This window comes from Tachypleus tridentatus, chromosome 11 (genome assembly GCF_004210375.1).
Source record: "Tachypleus tridentatus isolate NWPU-2018 chromosome 11, ASM421037v1, whole genome shotgun sequence".
NCBI lineage: Eukaryota > Metazoa > Arthropoda > Merostomata > Xiphosura > Limulidae > Tachypleus > Tachypleus tridentatus.
The window spans coordinates 30,433,229-30,455,294 of record NC_134835.1 but is presented as its reverse complement, the minus strand read 5'-3'; the positions used below and the strand labels follow the sequence as shown (position 1 = coordinate 30,455,294).

Here is a 22,066-nt window from a genome sequence, read left to right as displayed (position 1 = left end):
AAAATATTACATGTTATTAGTTTTCAGTCAGAAGTATTTTTCACATAATAAAAGATATTTTGATATACACATAGAAGAACTACTGTTATATTGTCAATATAAAAGGAGTATGATTTAATGAGAAATAACAGTACTAAATAATACTAATTTAGGATAATAACATTTTATTATTAGTGTGAGGTCACAAAAAAGAAAACTGAGTGGGTTGTATGTCTGTTAGTGAAAGAAATGTTTTCAATTGAATTTTGTTTGAAATTTTAAAGGTGTTATCATACATAAATATTAATAACTATTTTTGTAGTTATTACTTTGTATTATCTTGCCAATAGCAGAAAACAAAGACTAATGATGGGGTTTAAAAGTTCCCCTCCTCTTAAGATTATACACAGCAAGAAGTTACTAACACTATTTAGGCCCAGCATGGCCAAGTAGGTTAAGGCATTCAACTCGTAATTTGAGGGTCATGGGTTCGAATCCCCATTGCACCAAACGTGCTCTCCCTTTCAGCTGTGGGGGCGTTATAATGTGATGGTCAATTCCACTATTCATTGATAGAAGAGTAGCCCAAGAGTTGACGGTGGGTGGTAATGACTAGCTGCCTTCCCTGTAGTCTTACATTGCAAAATTAGGGACAGCTAGCGCAGATAGCCCTTGAGTAGCTTTGTATGAAATTCAAAAACAAAACAAAACAAACAAGCAAGAAGTTAATTGTCAGTTCCATTTTTGACTTAGTGATGACTAAATAGTTTTGAGAGTCATTTTCTAGTGGTACTTGTAAGTGATCAGTGAATTGTAAGATATGTGAATGTTTTGTTGAAGTGTTTCTAATAATTCAGAGTTGGATCTGTTGATTGTAAAGTTAAGTTCTATTCCTTAATTTTGGGAGTCAGATTATCTCAGTCATTCTTTTTGGATAAAAATGATATTTATTTTTGCATTTAGATTTGGAACGAGGAGGCCGCTATAGTGTCAAGATTGCAGCTCTCTCTGTAAATGGCAGTGGACCGTCAACACAATGGTTTACTGTTGATACATATGAAAATGATTTAGATGGTAAGAGAACTGATTCATTGTAAATGAATATCTCTTAACTGTGTGATAAATATCATTTTTAATAACAAAATCTCATTATTTCTAGTATTTAGTTGTATAACTGAGACATATTACTGGAGTTCTATTGATTGTAATCACAATTATAAAGTGAATTGTACATTTACTGTTTCTCAGTTCTAACTGTTCATGTCTCTCCTGCCCAAGAAATGTGTCAGTCTGTTTATATAAGAATGATGGGTTTTTATCTGCCTTTGACTTGTTGTTGAAAACTCTTTGGAGCACCAGATATATATATATATTTAATTCTCTTTGTATCCAATGTTTTGAACAGAATCTATTGTACCAGACCGACCTAAGAGCCTCCGGGCACGGCCAAGTGCCACATCCATATTTGTTAGTTGGACTCCTCCTCGTAACCAAAATGTCATGATTAGGGGCTACACCATTGGTTGGGGTGTTGGTTTTCCAGATGTGTACACTAAAGTCCTTAATGGCAAACAACGACATTACACTATTGAAAATCTTCGTAAGTATGCAAAAAATACTTAACCTGATTTTACAATTCTTTTGTTAGTTTGACCTTCACAATAGTTTTTGTTTCACTTGTGTTTTTAACTATAATTGTTTATGAGTTTTATTACTTCATTGTCACCTTAGAGTAAGTTGTTTGTTAAAAATTAGTGTAATAACTTGATTACTCATGTACTCTTTTTATATTAATATTTCATTTTTATAAGCATATACGGTTCTTTCAGAGCCCTCATCAGAATATGTCATCAGCCTAAGAGCCTTCAACCAAGTGGGGGATGGTAGACCAATTTATGAAACGGTCAGAACTCATGTGAAAAGCAGTAAGTACTGTGCTGTCAGAGTTTTTAAAGAAAAGCAAAGCAAAGAATCTTGAAAAATATAAACATGAATATATGATAGTTTAGATTAAGCAATAAGATAGAAGGGTTATTAGCCATTACATGGCTAGCTAGTAATATTTAAATTACTGTTATATTTTTTGTCTGCTGGTACGTTATTTGTTCTTATTTCATCGTTATGTTAAAAGAAGCATTTCCAGTGGTTCGCTTCTTTAATATTGTAAATCATTAATCACTGATGCACTTGAAAATATGCTAAAATTTATATTTTAGACAGGTTTTTGAAATACCATATTTTGTGGATGTCATTTGGTCAGTTACAATAAATTTATTTATTACAGTTCTAAGACCATACAAACTTCTGAGAGTCACTGAATCATTCACAGAAACATGTCATGTTTATTAAGTTTATCTAATAGAAAGCAAAGGTGTTACTGCATGGTGTTTGTAAAAAAAATTCAATTTCATTTTACAAAATTAGACAAAAAAATGTTTCATTAAATGCTGTGAGGCTTTGAATATCTTACACATGTTACAACTATATTGGCATGTGGAACTTATTAGTTTCTAAATAATTTTAAACTATTAAAACACCAGAACAGCCCAAGTGATAAACCATTACTGAAGAAATTATTAAAATTATTACTGTACCTTAAAAAAAAAATTAATGTATTTTTGTTGTTTCAAAATAGATGAAATATATAATTTTTTATCTCTTGTTATTTTGTTTTGTTAACAACAGTGTTACCTTTATGTCTTTTCTACTCACATAAATAGTGGTTATTATTTGGAAAATATGTACACAGTATGCATATAGTCCATCGTTTTAATTTAAGTTTGTTACTATAATCTCAGTAATATTTCATGTGAAAATATCTTGCATGCGTGCCATTTTTCTGCTGAAACGCGGATTTCCGCAGTTTTCAAATGGCCAACGATCACCCACGAGATTCGCGTAAATTCGAGGAGAAAATATGAGCGATTTGGGGGCCGGGTAGGTGGTTTTTGAGGAGAAATCGTATTTTTTCAATGTTTATTGCAAAAAAAAAAAATCTGACCGCCATCTTGGAGGCAGTCTCGTTTCAGGTCTCGTGGTCTGGTATCGTGTGCATACCAGACGATAAAATATTCTCCACGCTCCAAAGAAACAACAGCGATTGAAATGTTTAAAAGGAAAGATGTTCATTTTGATCCTGTAGACAAGAGAATGTGTAAGGACATTAGATCAGCAGCTTCAAAGTATACCTCAAAGCTGAGGGAGAATCAGAAGAAAAGGGCAGAAAGGCTTGAGGCTTATGGTTCTGTGAAATCTGGCCCAGCCACCTTGGCTAAAGAAAAAGTCCAGAAAGCCGCAGAGGCACAGAGAGCTGCCCATTCAGAGAAGGAGAGAAAAAAAGCTCTGAAGAGAGCACTGGAAACCCTTGTCTCAAAAAAAGAGGAAAGTAGCCAAGATTGATTAAAGGAAATTAAATGATTTGAAATTTGACTGTAATTTATGCAGCAGAGCAGAAGTTGATATCAGTGACTGAAAAACATTTTATTATTATCTGCAGGATACAGTGCCAGTGGTTTATTTTAAAGCATATCATTAATTTTATTTTGAAGCAATGTCAAAGCTTTCCTTGATTTGCTGTTTCAGTTTGTATTGTGAAAGAATGAAAAATATACTGATATTGAGGTACCAGTAATTTACTGACAAGATTGTATAGATGAACAAGTTTTACTGTAGGTAGTCATGTAGAGTAATTTTAAGTAATTTGAAATTTTAATGGAATACATGCAGCAGAGCAGTAGTTGTTGATGTCAGTGACTGTACAAAATTTAATTTCTGAGGCATATCACTGATATCAGTAGTTTAATATTGAACCATATCAGTAGTTGAATTTTCAAGCAATGTCATAGCTTTCCTTCATATGCTGTTTTAGTTTGTATTGTCAATTTGTGAAAGAATGGAAAATTCACTGACATTAAGGTACCAGTAGTATAATGACAAGATTGCATAGATGAACAATTTGAACTGTAGGTAGTCATGATTAGTCAAAAGAGTAATTTTATGTGATTTGAAAATTGTATGGAATATATGCAGCAGAGAAGTAGTTATTGGCAATGACTGTAAAACATTTAATTGGCAGCATACCAGTAGTTGATGATGATGATGATATTGATGACAAAAAGGATAATAATGAAATGATTTGTATTTGAAATATTTACTGAGTTATTTTGGCTTTATTAACTCATATTACTAATATATTTTGATTTAGAAAAAAATTAAACTGAATAAATAGCAAATAAACAATCTTAAATTTCATTTATTTACTTTTTATTTTATTTGTTAATTTTAGATATTTTGATATATCTTCTAAAAAATGAATGCAAATTAAAAGAATAAATCAATCTGCTAAAAACTGTAAATGAAAGTTATAGTTTTTATTAGTTTGATTTAGTCTTTTAATTTCCTTTTGTTATTTTATATGATATATATTGTGTACTTTTCCAACATTGCAATGCCAAAAAACATAAAGAAATTATGTCCCAGATTGCACCAAATCACACCAAATAGCATCCATTTTTTAAAAATGTCCCGGGGGGACATGCCTCCAGACTCCCCTAGTCAGATGCGGATGCACCTCGCTGTGGAGCCTCTGGTGCCAGGCTATATACCTTTTCCTCTTTTTTTCATAAATGTCATCGGCATGCCTGATCTTGAAAATCTTTGGATTTTTTTATCATGCATTAGAGGAATTACGTAAACATTGTAAAAATATTTTGAAAATCTTTGGATTTTTTTTATTATGCATTAGAGGAATTACGTAAACATTGTAAAAATATCTTGAAAATCTTTGGATTTTTTTTATCATGCATCAGAGGAATTACGTAAACATTGTATCTGGTCAAAACTATTTATATAAAAACAAATTAGTAATCTCAAACAGTTCCTGAATTATGAATTAATAATGAACTGTTATACTGTGGAAAAATATTAGTTTTCTTCGGTTTGGACGTGTCTTCAGTTTTGTAATGAGACGAATAAGCAACAAATTTTGCCAGGAATTATTTTTGTTAATTTTAAAAGTTATATATGAAATAGTTTCATAATTTAAAAATTACATAATCTCACTAATTATTCCTTATTCAACATAGCACCTGAACCATTAATTCCAATGCTACCACCTGTGGGTTTAAAGGCAATTGTTCTTTCTCCAACAACCGTTGTACTCTATTGGACTGACACGACTCTTCCTCGAAACCAGATAATTTCAGACAACCGCTTCTACACTGTTCGTTACACACCATTTACGTATGATACTCCTGCCAAGTCCCGGTTTTATAATTCTACTGATTTAAACTGTATGATTGATGATCTGAAACCAAACACACAATATGAGTTTTCTGTTAAGGTGATTTTAGGGCAACAGGAAAGCACCTGGAGTATGACTGCTTTCAATACTACACAAGAAGCAGGTATGTGCTATACTTGTATATAAAAGATTTTATTCTTAGAACATGTTTTATTGCCGTATTTTTTCGCTCGTTTCTTGCTGTCTTTATCACATTCAACGTGAATCCTAAGAGGGTTCAAACTGAAAAATATAAAATATAATAATGGTGAAAAACTTACCAAACTAAAATAATTTTATTGATAAATGTGAAAACAACTTTCTGGGCAACAGCCCTTCATTGGGTTTCCATTGATAAAAAAACTGCTAATTAAACTCTATTATTAACAATTTCATTCTCACTGGAATCCCGATGAAGGGCTGTTGCCCAGAACGTTGTTTACTAATAAAATTATTTCAATTTGGCAAGTTTTTTGACATTATTTTATTTAATGTTTTGCATCTTATGATTTCCTTACCCATGCAGTTCTTTTATTACCATACAAAAATCTGCAGTCTGATTTATGAAAACTGTAAGTAATGATCAAAATACACATATTTTTTTGTTTTTAGGTGATGGGTTGTTATGATATTCTTACCCGACATGGCCAGGTAGGTTAGGGTATTTGACTCAGAAGCAGAGGGTTGTGGGTTTGAATCCACATATGCCAAACATGCTTGCTCTTTCAGCCATCAGGGCATTATAATTTGACATTTAATCCCACTAACTGTTGGTAAATAACTTGTCCAAGAGTTGCAGGTGGGTGGTGATGACCAGCTGCATTCTCTCTAGTCTTACACTGCCAAATTAGGGAAGGCTAGCACAGATAGCCCTCGTGTAGCTTTATGTAAGTTCAACAAAACAAACAATCAAATGTTATGTTTTTTTTTTAACTTTATAAATTGCCATATAATTGTCATCATGATTAGCTTAATTGACATTCTGTATCGTTTTTAACCTACTCCTGAATAGTTTAACAATTTTATTCTATTACTAATGCAGTATAGAACACACATTTTTATAGAAGATGCTACAACTCTAGCACTTTTGCAATTTAGATATATTTTGACATTTATTAACAAAATTATGAAGAGCTGTTGAAGTTTACCTGATTTGAAAAAATTTAATTCAAGTTGTCTTGCTTCATCTTATTTCAAAATAATAGTGTGTTGGATGTGATTTCTGAAGCTTTTGCCGAATATGATCACCCACAAGGAAAAACAATCTGTCTAGTAAACAAATTATGTTTAAAAAGATTATGTTAGACTTTAGTAAACCTTTTAAAGAGCTTGAAAAAATAAACCAGATACAAGATAAATCTTTACCCACATATGTAGATTTCATATTTGACCCTATACTTGTTGTTACAATAATCAAAATATATTGTTATTAATCATGATGTATATCTTTGGTTTGCTTGTTTGTTAAGAATTTCACGCAAAGCTACATGAGGGCTAGCTGTGTCAATTTAGTAGTGTAAGACTAGAGGGAAGGCATCTAGTCACCACCACTCACTCCCAACTCTTGGGCTACTCTTTTACCAACGAATAGTGGGTTTGACTGTCACATTATAACATTCCCATGGCTGAAAGGGCAAAAATATTTAGTGTGGCGGGAATTCGAACCCACAACCCTTTACTTATGAGTTGAGTGCCTTAACCACCTGGTCATGCTGGGGCCTGTAAAAGTTTGAAAGTTTAAAACATTTTGTGAAACTCAGTGAGTAGATATGTTGATAAACTTGTTTAGATATTTATTCTTTTTTTACATTAAGAAACTGTATTACTTGTGTCATTGCAACACGATACAAAGTGGTAATTACAGATTTATTATGTAACTTTTTAAAATTTTAATGCAGGTAAATAATGTCCTTTTTTAAAATGCTATATTTAAAGAAATTACATAGCATTATCTGCCACTTCTCTGCAGCTCCATCTACTCCACCTCGGGATCTCACTCTAGTACCTTCTGAAGATGACCCTTCAGTTGTAAATCTTCACTGGCAACCTCCCAAACAGCCAAATGGACTTATCACAGGTAAGGATGGTTAATGAAACTCTTAGTAAACATTAAAAATATTAGTGCATGGTAATAACAGTGAAAAACAGAAGAAACAATTACATAAGGTTTTCTGAATTTCTGTCACACACTTCAGTGAAACTGTGAAAACAAATAATCTGATGGAGCTACAGGTGTTCAGAGAAACTTTATGTTCCAACTTAAAACAACACTCAGTTATAACTGTTTTCTGTTTAACTACATTATTTGTAATATATATAGATTCTATTAGTGTTTGTCATGCATAACTAAAGAATACCCCAATCTGAAACGGATGAGGGTTTTATTATTTTTATAAGAAACGTGTTTTGATAAAAATGTAAAAGTTAAAGTTTAAGTTCTGATAAATATTGTACTCTTTGTTTTTCAAGGATATGTTGTCTTTTACACCACGGACAATACGAAAAAAGATATCAACTGGGTGGTGGAAGGTGTTGTTGGAGACAAAATGACAACAACATTGAAAGGACTCACCCCTGCTACGACCTATTACTTTAAAATACAGGCACGAAACAATAAAGGCTATGGCCCTTTTTCTGCAGAAGTGGTTTACATGACAGAGAAAAGTTAGTAAATTATGTCTTAATTTCAAAAGAAATTTTGCATTTTTTTTTTTCACGTTAAGTTATGTAAAATTTTGTTTTAAAAATATTTGTTCTCAAATGTGAGACAATTAAGTGTAATACTTTCAGGCCATTGGATATTAAAAATGTGTAATTTCTGTCTGTTTTGTTTCTCATGAACTCAGTGATCTACATTGATATGCAATGTAACAAAAACATTTTAATACATTAATTTACAGGTGCGACGCTTTCAGCAGGTTCAAAGCTTCAAGGTAAGAAATTATTACTGTTACTGCCTAGTTATTTGTCTTATAAAATAACAATCACAAATTATGAAAGAATCCTTTATTAATATTCATTGTTTCAGCTCATGCCTTTCTCGAATAGTGTGCCGGTTGGATTACTCCGTACATCAAAATAATGTGGCTACTTGCAGCCATGAGTTTATCAGAACATTGAGGCTAAATATTGGACTGGATCAAAAACCTTTAAAAAGTAAAAAAAGCTACATGTTTTCTGTGCTTATAAATCATAGGAATCTTATAATTTAAATAATGTATTGCAGGAGACAATGGCTTTTATGATATTTGGTCTGTAAAAAGTGTAATATACAGATACAATGTATAAGATACCCTCTGACATACACTGAAAGAACAGGCCAGTCTTCACATGAATGCTTGTGATATTAAAAACATACATGAAAAGAAAATATTCAGTTGAACTTTTTTATAAAGTATTGTAGATTACCTAGGGTAAACAAGACATTTGGTTTATGTGTTGAAATATGGAGATTAGGTTCTGTGTATCATGTTCTATTATCTTCACAAACAAATCGTATTCCCATATTGTGGTTAAGGATGCATTACAAATTCCTACTATTCACATTAACATGAGTAGCTCAAGAGTTGTTGGTGTGTGGCATTGGTTAGCTCTCTTCCCTATAGTCTATCTCATCAAAATTAAGGACAGCTAGTGCAGGTGTTTTTGTGTGCCTTTGTCTAATTCAACAAATCATAGATATACACAGGACATCCATTAAAACTGCAACATTTATGATAGGTAGAAAGCATAAAGAAGCTCTTCTTATTAGGGTTAAAAGATCCTTCTATGAAAATTAACAGAGGTTGGCCTGTGTATTCTATATATTTCTAGATGTATAAGAGAGTTAATGAATGAAGCAATTGACATCGAAATTTAACTAGATAACCCTCGGATAGACTTATGCAAAATTGAACAAGTCATGAATTACATTAAAAAACAACAACTTTTAAACTTTAAGTATGACAATTTTTTATATAGAAAATACAAAGATCTCTTGGTAAGGAGAAACAGTCCTTCAAAGAATAACATATGTGGCCTTTATATTGTAGAAGATGTTAAGTGAAGCATTTGACATTTCAACTTAAATGAATCACTTTGTTTTTACATTTTACTTTCAATTGTTTTAATCATTCTAATTTTCTTGAGACGTGCTATCTTTGAACAGTTATTTATTTTTATTCTGAAGATGACCTAGGAAAATTGAAATGTTGTTCTCTCCTTATCAATAAGTGTTAATACCCATACCAGTCGTTCCGAGATACAAATCTGATATCTATAAGTGTTAATACCCATACCAGTCGTTCTGAGATACAAATCTGTCCTTATCAATAAGTGTTAATACCCATACCAGTCGTTCTGAGATACAAATCTGTCCTTATCAATAAGTGTTAATACCCATACCAGTCGTTCTGAGATACAAATCTGTCCTTATCAATAAGTGTTAATACCCATACCAGTCGTTCTGAGATACAAATCTGTCCTTATCAATAAGTGTTAATAACCATACCAGTCGTTCTGAGATACAAATCTGTCCTTATCAATAAGTGTTAATACCCATACCAGTCGTTCTGAGATACAAATCTGTCCTTATCAATAAGTGTTAATACCCATACCAGTCGTTCCAAGATACAAATCTGATCTTATCAATAAGTGTTAATACCCATACCAGTCGTTCTGAGATACAAATCTGCCCTTAACAATAAGTGTTAATACCCATACCAGTCGTTCTGAGATACAAATCTGTTCTTATCAATAAGTGTTAATACCCATACCAGTCGTTCTGAGATACAAATCTGTTCTTAACAATAAGTGTTAATACCCATACCAGTCGTTCTGAGATACAAATCTGTTCTTATCAATAAGTGTTAATACCCATACCAGTCGTTCTGAGATACAAATCTGTTCTTATCAATAAGTGTTAATACCCATACCAGTCGTTCCGAGATACAAATCTGATCTTATCTATAAGTGTTAATACCCATACCAGTTGTTCTGAGATACAAATCTGTCCTTATCAATAAGTGTTAATACCCATACCAGTCATTCTGAGATACAAATCTGTCCTTATCAATAAGTGTTAATACCCATACCAGTTGTTCTGAGATACAAATCTGTCCTTAACAATAAGTGTTAATACCCATACCAGTCGTTCTGAGATACAAATCTGTCCTTATCAATAAGTGTTAATATCCATACCAGTCATTCCGAGATACAAATCTGATCTTATCTATAAGTGTTAATACCCATACCAGTTGTTCTGAGATACAAATCTGTCCTTATCAATAAGTGTTAATACCCATACCAGTCGTTCTGAGACACAAATCTGTCTTATCAATAAGTGTTAATACCCATACCAGTCGTTCTGAGATACAAATCTGTCCTTATCAATAAGTGTTAATACCCATACCAGTCGTTCCAAGAAACAAATCTGTTCTTATCAATAAGTGTTAATACCCATACCAGTCATTCCAAGATACAAATCTGTTCTTATCAATAAGTGTTAATACCCATACCAGTCGTTCCAAGATACAAATCTGTTCTTATCAATAAGTGTTAATACCCATACCAGTCGTTCTGAGATACAAATCTGTCCTTATCAATAAGTGTTAATACCCATACCAGTCATTCTGAGATACAAATCTGTCCTTATCAATAAGTGTTAATACCCATACCAGTCGTTCTGAGATACAAATCTGCCCTTATCAATAAGTGTTAATACCCATACCAGTCGTTCTGAGATACAAATCTGTTCTTATCAATAAGTGTTAATACCCATACCAGTCGTTCTGAGATACAAATCTGCCCTTATCAATAAGTGTTAATACCCATACCAGTCGTTCCAAGATACAAATCTGTTCTTATCAATAAGTGTTAATACCCATACCAGTCGTTCCAAGATACAAATCTGTCCTTATCAATAAGTGTTAATACCCATGCCAGTCGTTCTGAGATACAAATCTATCCTTATCAATAAGTGTTAATACCCATACCAGTCGTTCTGAGATACAAATCTGTCCTTATCAATAAGTGTTAATACCCATACCAGTCGTTCTGAGATACAAATCTGATCTTATCAATAAGTGTTAATACCCATACCAGTCGTTCTGAGATAATTAACTGATTATGTTTATTATTCTGGATTTTCTGATTTTGATTTTTATGATGGTGTTTAATCTCCCATTTACACATAAACATTTAAACTGTAATCATTGATAAATGTATATAAAAAGTTTTGATATATATATATATATATATATGACATGACATTTTTTAATTTCTGACTTAAATAACAATGCTGCTGCTCTAATGAAAATGTTTGTAATATTTCACAAGTTGCTACAATCTATACGTATCACGATCTATTGGTAATGTACAGTGTGCAAACCTGGGATATTGATTTTTCAGAAAATGGAAGTGGGTTGACGAACACCACAGTGCACATCATCATTGTTTGCGTTTCTGTGTTTACGTTGCTCTTTATAATGGTCGTTAGTGTCATGATATGCCGACGACAACATGACTGTGTTATAAAACCAACGAAAAAGGGGTAAATATTACATCCTTTCATTGAGTTCTAATACGTTTTTATGTATCTTAGAGAAAATTTGAAAAACATAAACTTAAATACGTATTACTCACATTGTGATTAAATTATCTAATGTTGTATCAGTATTTTGTTTTGTTTTTGAGAAGATTTATTCTAATTACTTGAACACAGTACCTTATTAATTTATCTTTTCTATAGTCTAAGTGAAAGTAAATGAAAATAATACTGACATAAGCATTATTTATGTGTAATTTGATTTTACTTTTCATATTATGTTTAAGATATAAACCCTTAATTTTAATGGTTATGTTTAATTTGTTTAGAGGAGGGGGCAAAACTACAGCAAAGGGTAAAGATATTAAGCCTCCTGATTTGTGGATACATCATGACCAGATGGAGCCCAAGACTTCAGACAAACAACTAAGTGCTGAGGCACCTATGACTGATACCCCAATTCCTCGCAATTCACAAGATCTAGGGGATGAGACAGTGTTGGAAACACTAGATGGCAGGAAAGGTTCCTACCTAGGTTAGTGCTTGTATACAGTTTTTTTTTTATATCATTTACTCAGTTAACCAGGGTTTAATCTAGAACAACCAATGAATAATTCTGAATAAATAATTATGCAAAAATCGACACCTGAAAAAGGATTAATTATATATTGGATTGGCCTCCACTTGGCCTTGACTGTAATTAACATGTAAAAAAATATTTATAAAAACTTGTGGGTATTCAATTTCTTATGTTTATAATTACAGGATATGATTCTTGTAGGGTTTTGTTTTGGAATGGTTGAAAAGTTTTATGTTTATCTAAACCTATGTTTTGTTCAGTAGTTTATTTTTATTTTATTGTGATTGTATTTAAATTTTTTCTTGTCTCTTTCTTTGAATGAATGTATATGAAACAGATCCTTGTAATAATTTGAATGACAACTTGTCACTCCATCATCGAGCTGTAAGAGCTAAGCCTATTATGATCCCTGTTGATTCACAAGTGCAGTTGAAAGAACGTAAGTATTTAAAAATTTCAAAAACATTACCTACAAACAAACACACGTGAGAGCGCTTATTATTCAAAATAGATCAGAATTCATGGTTAAAGAAAATATTAAAAATATTGCTTGACTTTAGAGTTTTTTGTTTTCTTCACTCAAAACAAACATACCTTTATGTTTTACAATATCAAAAATAATTTTATATCTTTGCTCTCTTTAATTGGTGATATAGTCACAATTTTTGTATACTTTTCATTGAACATTAAAGTACATTATTCTTATTATTAGAGCAACTGTATGATGTAGACAAAACAAAATATTAACAATTTTCTGTTGTCAAGTTTACACAATAGTTTAATTTCTACTTTATCTTTAAAAAGGTCACTCGCTTCGAAGAATAAAAGAACTCGTACAGACAGGATTCTTGATTGAACACAGTAATAATTTCTTCTCTTTCCAGAGAATAAGAATGTTACTCTTGTTGGAAATGGGACACTAAATCAACATTATGATTCTTTAAATGGAGAAGAAAATCATTCATTCTATCCACGAAAACAGTACACCAATCCTCGGCCACATTTAACTGTGGACTGTAATTTGAAGGGTAGGTCCTCACTAAAGATTATTGATTGATTCTTTAGAATTAACTGTAATTGTTTTTGAGTGAAGGGTAGGTTCTCACTAAAGGTTATTGAATGACTCTTTAGAATTAACTGTAATTGTTTTTAATTGAACAGTAGGTTCTCACCAAAGGTTATGGAATGACTCTTTAGAATTACGTGTAATTGTTTTTAATTGAACAGTAGGTTTTCACCAAAGGTTATGGAATGACTCTTTAGAATTAACTGTAATTGTTTTTAATTGAACAGTAGGTTTTCACCAAAGGTTATGGAATGACTCTTTAGAATTAACTGTAATTGTTTTTAATTGAACAGTAGGTTCTCACCAAAGGTTATGGAATGACTCTTTAGAATTAACTGTAATTGTTTTTAATTGAACAGTAGGTTCTCACCAAAGGTTATGGAATGACTCTTTAGAATTAACTGTAATTGTTTTTAATTGAACATTAGGTTCTCACCAAAGGTTATGGAATGACTCTTTAGAATTAACTGTAATTGTTTTTGTTGAAGAGTAGGTTCTCACCAAAGGTTATGAAATAACTCTTTAGAAAATACTGTAATTGTTTGTAATTAAGTTTATTTGAATTTTTAACGTTTTTTTTAACATTAAAATATTGAAAAACAAATTAGAGTTTAGTTATCATAATTCATTTAGTCTCCTTAACCCTTACAATTCAATACTTTGTGTGTATGTGAAACACTGCAGATGGAAGCTTTGTATCTTTTTTTTTATTGATTTTCAACATATCATTTTTAATGTGAACAAGTTGCAGTTTTGTATTATGCATTTTACTGTAATTTGTCCTACTCAGAAAACTCACATTTACTAAGTTGAATTTCTATTTCTTAAGCTATTTTCTGTTATATGACTAATGTTTTTAATAAAAAAGAAACTCCTTCAATCAACAGATGCAATAAATTAAGAAATTAGCAAATATTTTTCCAGTTCTGTTATCTATACGTTTAATTTTATAATTTCAGTATGCAGTCTAACAACAATATTAGGTTATACATTTGTTGCTAAGTGACATGGCATAAAAGCCACTGCTGGAACATAGTGTTACCAAAACTCACTGGCTTTTCTATCCACTAGAAGTTGTTGATTTCATAGATTTTTATTAATATTTATTCTTTGAGTGTTTTACATGTTAATTTCATGAATGGTCCTAATTTTGATTAGTTCACAAAGGAACTTACTGGTGTTTGATTGACTCCATTGCACTTTTCTAACTGTTTATTGGTTAAGCTTTATTTAACAAGATATATTTACTTTAATTACCTTTGACATGTGAGGTTAGAGTATACCATGGAGTGGAGTGGTAGTACTTGCTATATCATTTTTAATGGATTGTATGCTAGTCCACTAGTTCAGTTGTATTTCATGAAATTAAATTGACTCTTGAGATACTTTAATACGTGTCTTCAGCTTACATGTTGATTCTTTAATGTTCAGACTATTTGTCTTTCTTTTTAGTTAAGGTTAAAAAACTTCAATGCATGATCATATTAAATGCATAATAAAACATAAAATTACACTATTTTCAATGACCATAATAAACTTACTTAATTTGGAGATAATGATTTCAGGGAGTTAACTGGTCAGTAGTTACTTGTTTATTCAGTCACCTTAGGTAAATGTAATGTGATCATTCATTCAAATTATTTTAAGGTTTTAAATGAAACCAAAGAGCAATCCAGATTCAACAGAGAAAATGTAAGTATTGGTATCAAAGTGAACTTAGCAGTAAGTTTACTTATGAATTTGATATTATCCATCTACTTATTCAGGGTGTTCAGAAAGTCACTATGTACTTATATATTTATTAACAGACATGTTTCAATATAGAATACAGGAGGTAAATATGAATGACAATTATAAACAATGTTGAAAATGACCCCCGTTTGCATCAATACATGCTTGGATCCTTCTTATTGTGTTTCTAAACATGCCATCAGTTGCTGGCTTGAAATAGACTGAATAAAATATGATTACAAAACTGCACAGTGATTTTCTGAACACCCTGTAGAAAGATGATTCAATATGCTTATAGATTATGTGGCATTTTTGTTTAATTTTCTCTGTGGAAAACTGCACATACCATTTATGTTTTTCAGTACATACTTTTAATGGAAGAGGCCTCTTAACTTATTTAATTCACTTCATATTTATATGAGAAATGAAAGACACTGTTTGTTTTAATTGTGTATATTTAATATTACACCTAAGTTAGAAGTGTGATACAAATCACAGGTAATTTTAACCAACCAGTGCTTCTAAACTTAAAATCTGGTATGAGAATAGTTAAGTACCAGCTTTTGTGTTTAACATTTCTTATGCTATCACAGTTTAATGGTACTTAATGCAGTGCATAATGTTCTTTATGTAGACAGTATTAAAATATAATATGGCTTTTCTTCCAGCATCTTCAGATGTTTCTTCATCCCCTGCCAGTACGCCTCCAGTTAAATACGATCAGTTATCAACTAGAAACCCTTCTACATACAATAGTACTGTTGGAACTAGTGATTGTGGCACCAGTGAAGATGAGTGTAGGAGTAGTGGATCTATTGGAAGAGGACACATAGGTCATCCTTTAAGGAGCTTTAGTGGCCCTGAACCTGAGCCTCCTACTTCAAGTTCCTCCCCAAGCACCACACAACCAACTATTGGTACATTACACTTTAAAATATATTAGAAAGTATAGAAATCCAATTATTTTTTTTTTACTGACTATTATACTTAATATATCTGAATAAATGTATTTTGTAATTGTAATATAATTCAATGATACATTAATGTCAAGGTTTTGATAATAAATCAACTATTTTATTTTATATATGTTTATTTCATTGAACTAATCTATTAATCATTGTCTTATTTCATTTCCAGACAAAGATGTTTTTGTAAAACATTAATGAAAGTTATTTAAGAATTCCTGGTCATGCTTTTTATTATTATTATTTACTTGTAAGGCCTAAACCAGGGGTGACCAAACTTGCTTAACGTAAGAATCACGTACGATAAACTTCAGTTCTAGTCTTTTGATAGCCAAAAGACTAGAACAAATATTACACATCTTTTCATTGTTACATGTACATTTTGTTACATAAATTGTATATAAATATTAAGAAATACATGTATGTAATAATATTTATTCATGTATGAAGTTTTTAAACTGTTAATTTGTGTTAGTTTCAATAATCACAAAGTGCACATATATATACCAAACATTTTCAAAATCCTGGCTGATTATTCTTTTAACTATATTGAGGATATTTACTACAGTAATGAACTACAGAAACATGTAAGAAAAATATGCAAATCTGAATTTCATTAGCATTAAATCAGACTGCCAAAAATAAAAGGGGTCAAAAGAGATATTCTTAATAATATTTATTTGTTTTAGTAAATATCTGGTCAAAACATGGAGTAAAATATGTAAAACAATAAAACTAGAGATGTTTTAATCAGATACCACCTTACAAAATTTTAGTCTTATCATAATATTTTTCTGATACAAACAGACATTGATACAATTATCAGGCTATTTACTGCTAGTATAGGTCTTGTGAGTTTCCATCTTGGTTGTGAGTCATTGAAATTCTGGCTAATATGTTGTCAAGGCTGTATGAATTAGCTCCATTAGGTGTTGATTTCTGAGGATTGCATGATGCTTCGACATCACAAACTTCATTACAGAGTACAGTGATTCATAGCAGTATGTTGTGCTGAGAATTGAGATGAGTTGCATGCTGGTTTTCTTCAGTTCAGGATATTTTATTTCTGGAAATTTATTCCAGAACTCGATTATAGAATGGGATTTATGGATCATCTTTGGACCCAGGTCATCCTGTAGTTGTATTAGTTCCATCTTGCATCGATTCATCATTTTCCAGTTGAGGATATAATCTTTGCTTTTCTTCAAGAAAAGTAATAGTAGGCTCCAATGGATCAACAAATCTATTTAAGACATTGCTGATTGACAGCCACCTCACAATGCAGTAGAAGGAGACATCACTGGGTTTATCTTCAAGCTCCGGTTCTTCAATAAAATTTTTGAACTGCTGGTAGGTCTTCCAATTTAAGAGTGAAATTGACAATTTCAAGAACAAATTTCATAATGTCTTCATACTTGAAGTATCTGGCTGCCAGGTGTTTATGATAAATAATACAATGAACAGGGAGAAACTCTGGAAAGCTAGGATCACTTTTTGTAAGTGCAATTAATCATGCATTCTCCCCATCATTGCAGGTGCTCCATCTGTTGCAACACTGACGAGTTTATTCAGTGGAATATCAGCATTTGTTAAGACTCTGTCAAGTGCATTTTTAATGTCAACATCACGAGTTGTTTCTTTTAGTGCCAGTAAGTCAAACATCTCTTGTTTCACAGTTACATCAGAGGAAACATAATGAACAAATACCGCCAGTTGTGGGTTGTCTTGTATGTCTGTAGATTCGTCAAGGGCTAAGCTGAATGCAAGAGAATTCTTTAAATCATTTTGCATTTTGCCTGTAACATCAGCACTGATCTGGGAGATCTGTAGTGTGGTGTGAAGCTACTGTTTGTGCTATTAGTCGCTGAAAAGTTTTGTGTTATTTGGATCTAACACTGCAACAACTTCAGCTATATTCTTCTTAACACATTCACCACCAGAATATAGGCATTTAGCATGAGCTACATACTATGATATAACAAAACTAGCTTTGTTCAGTAAGGAATTTGATACAATGACTATTGTCAACAGTGTCAGCTGGCTACTTAACAGTTAACTCGTGTTTCCGTAATTTCAATTTAGGTGGATAATCAGACGAAAAGTTTTTGTGATTTGTTTCATAGTGTTGTTTCAAGTTACTGGCTTTTAATGACTGAGTAACACATTACAGATACGACACAAAGGTTTACCTCTTTTAATGGTGAATGCAAAATCTTCCTCCCACTCTGGCTTATAATTTCTGTTTTCATCTTCATACATTTGCTTCTTATAATTTGATGACACCATCTTCCTTCACAAAATTTTCACAGATTATAAAAATTAAAGTGAAAAGAAACAATAAACTCTCACATGTGCAATGCAACCAAACTCTACAATGCTCAGTATCACATTAACACTTCACTGATTTCACTGCCCTCAACATAGCCACACACACCACAATCACGCAATCGCAAGCCACGCCTACTAAAACTAACATTGTCAGCACTGGCTTGTATGATTACTGATTCTCCAACACAATTCCTCTGTAATCCTTACTTGTATGATTACTGATTCTCCAACACAATTCCTCTGTAATCCTTGCTTGTATGATTACTGATTCTCCAACACAATTCCTCTGTAATCTTTGCTTGTATGATTACTGATTCTCCAACACAATTCCTCTGTAATCCTTGCTTGTATGATTACTGATTCTTCAACACAATTCCTCTGTAATCCTTGCTTGTATGATTACTGATTCTCCAACACAATTCCTCTGTAATCCTTACTTGTATGATTACTGATTCTCCAACACAATTCCTCTGTAATCCTTGCTTGTACAATTACTGATTCTCCAACACAATTCCTCTGTAATTCTTACTTGTATGATTACTGATTCTCCAGCACAATTCCTCTGTAATCCTTTCTTGTATGATTACTGATTCTCCAACACAATTCCTCTGTAATCCTTGCTTGTACGATTTACTGATTCTCCGACACAATTCCTCTGTAATCCTTGCTTGTATGATTTACTGATTCTCCAACACAATTTCTTTGTGATCCTTGCTTGTATGATTACTGATTCTCCAACACAATTTCTTTGTGATCCTTGCTTGTATGATTACTGATTCTCCAGTATAATTTCTCTGTAATCCTTGTTGATCCAGAATTTCTTTAATCCCTGACTCAAATCTAACATTAAAATTAGGATTCAAATTATTAAACATAGTTACTCACCATGAACATTAAACTTATGTTTTAATCCAGTATACTCTCACTTTATACCCAGTAAATAATTATAAAGCTTGAAAATTTTCATTTACCTTTTATATTAATTGTGATGCTAAAAGGAGCTGAACTGACATATTTCTGCGAACTGCACATTATGTGTCAAGGAGCCGCATGTGGCTCGCATGTTGCCGTTTGGCCACCCCTGGCCTATACCATCAACAGGCCCCTTGAAAACAGACGTAACAAGTAATATGGGTCTTTCAGACTCTAAAACTACTTCTTTGCAATATTTTCAGACAAAGATATTTTTGTAAAACATGAATGAAGGTTATTTAAGAGTTCCTGGTCATGCTTTTTGTTATTATTATTTAGTTGTAAGACCTATACCATCAACAAGCCCCTTGAAAACAGATGTACCAAGTAATACGGGTCTTTCAGACTGTAAAACTACTACTTCTCCACATTTTCCATCACTTAATGTACGTCCTGGACCAGCAGCAACAAATTCTGCTTCTAAACCTTCAAAGGAGAATAAACTACTGGTAGGTAAATTAAATATTACAGAATGAACTACTGGTAGGTAGTTAAAGACTACAAAATAAACTACTGGTAGGTAGTTAAAGACTACAAAATAAACTACTGGTAGGTAGTTAAAGACTACAAAATAAACTACTGGTAGGTAGTTAAAGACTACAAAATAAACTACTGGTAGGTAGTTAAAGACTACAAAATAAACTACTGGTAGGTAGTTAGACTACAAAATAAACTACTGGTATGTAGTTAGACTACAAAATAAACTACTGGTAGGTAGTTAAAGACTACAAAATAAACTACTGGTAGGTAGTTAAAGACTACAAAATAAACTACTGGTAGGTAGTTAAAGACAACAAAATAAACTACTGGTAGGTAGTTAAAGACTACAAAATAAACTACTGGTAGGTAGTTAAAGACTACAAAATAAACTACTGGTAGGTAGTTAAAGACTACAAAATAAACTACTGGTAGGTAGTTAAAGACTACAAAATAAACTACTGGTAGGTAGTTAAAGACTACAAAATAAACTACTGGTAGGTAGTTAAAGACTACAAAATAAACTACTGGTAGGTAGTTAAAGACTACAAAATAAACTACTGGTAGGTAGTTAAAGACTACAAAATAAACTACTGGTAGGTAGTTAAAGACTACAAAATAAACTACTGGTAGGTAGTTAAAGACTACAAAATAAACTACTGGTAGGTAGTTAAAGACTACAAAATAAACTACTGGTAGGTAGTTAAAGACTACAAAATAAACTACTGGTAGGTAGTTAAAGACTACAAAATAAACTACTGGTAGGTAGTTAAAGACTACAAAATAAACTACTGGTAGGTAGTTAAAGACTACAAAATAAACTACTGGTAGGTAGTTAAAGACTACAAAATAAACTACTGGTAGGTAGTTAAAGACTACAAAATAAACTACTGGTAGGTAGTTAAAGACTACAAAATAAACTACTGGTAGGTAGTTAAAGACTACAAAATAAACTACTGGTAGGTAGTTAAAGACTACAAAATAAACTACTGGTAGGTAGTTAAAGACTACAAAATAAACTACTGGTAGGTAGTTAAAGACAACAAAATAAACTACTGGTAGGTAGTTAAAGACAACAAAATAAACTACTGGTAGGTAGTTAAAGACAACAAAATAAACTACTGGTAGGTAGTTAAAGACAACAAAATAAACTACTGGTAGGTAGTTAAAGACAACAAAATAAACTACTGGTAGGTAGTTAAAGACAACAAAATAAACTACTGGTAGGTAGTTAAAGACAACAAAATAAACTACTGGTAGGTAGTTAAAGACAACAAAATAAACTACTGGTAGGTAGTTAAAGACAACAAAATAAACTACTGGTAGGTAGTTAAAGACAACAAAATAAACTACTGGTAGGTAGTTAAAGACAACAAAATAAACTACTGGTAGGTAGTTAAAGACAACAAAATAAACTACTGGTAGGTAGTTAAAGACAACAAAATAAACTACTGGTAGGTTGTTAAAGACAACAAAATAAACTACTGGTAGGTGGTTAAAGACAACAAAATAAACTACTGGTAGGTAGTTAAAGACAACAAAATAAACTACTGGTAGGTAGTTAAAGACTACAAAATAAACTACTGGTAGGTAGTTAAAGACAACAAAATAAACTACTGGTAGGTAGTTAAAGACAACAAAATAAACTACTGGTAGGTAGTTAAAGACAACAAAATAAACTACTGGTAGGTAGTTAAAGACAACAAAATAAACTACTGGTAGGTAGTTAAAGACAACAAAATAAACTACTGGTAGGTAGTTAAAGACAACAAAATAAACTACTGGTAGGTAGTTAAAGACAACAAAATAAACTACTGGTAGGTAGTTAAAGACAACAAAATAAACTACTGGTAGGTTGTTAAAGACAACAAAATAAACTACTGGTAGGTGGTTAAAGACAACAAAATAAACTACTGGTAGGTAGTTAAAGACAACAAAATAAACTACTGGTAGGTTGTTAAAGACAACAAAATAAACTACTGGTAGGTAGTTAAAGACTACAAAATAAACTACTGGTAGGTAGTTAAAGACTGCAGAACATTATGTGATGCAAATAGATATCTATTTTTTTTTTTTTTCTATCAGACTAATCTCATTTCAGTGTCAAGTGACAGAAATAATAAAATATGATTTTCTTTGGTTGGTGTTTGTTTTTGGTTATATT

General features: G+C 31.8%; 1 protein-coding gene across 5 annotated transcripts in view; it reads left to right on the top strand.

Annotated features, from left to right (window-relative positions):
• LOC143231863 (neogenin-like) overlaps nt 1-22,066 on the top strand; it is a 130,717-nt gene that overhangs the window by 104,791 nt on the left and 3,860 nt on the right. For all 5 annotated transcript variants that reach the window (XM_076466604.1, XM_076466606.1, XM_076466603.1 and 2 more), the window contains exons 13-25: nt 943-1,053; nt 1,385-1,579; nt 1,809-1,904; nt 5,064-5,384; nt 7,230-7,337; nt 7,730-7,924; nt 8,161-8,193; nt 11,648-11,789; nt 12,113-12,318; nt 12,701-12,802; nt 13,248-13,391; nt 15,829-16,077; nt 19,705-19,874. In XM_076466604.1, the coding sequence (XP_076322719.1) occupies nt 943-1,053; nt 1,385-1,579; nt 1,809-1,904; nt 5,064-5,384; nt 7,230-7,337; nt 7,730-7,924; nt 8,161-8,193; nt 11,648-11,789; nt 12,113-12,318; nt 12,701-12,802; nt 13,248-13,391; nt 15,829-16,077; nt 19,705-19,874 (2,072 nt within the window). The remainder of the gene's footprint in view (nt 1-942; nt 1,054-1,384; nt 1,580-1,808; nt 1,905-5,063; nt 5,385-7,229; nt 7,338-7,729; nt 7,925-8,160; nt 8,194-11,647; nt 11,790-12,112; nt 12,319-12,700; nt 12,803-13,247; nt 13,392-15,828; nt 16,078-19,704; nt 19,875-22,066) is intronic.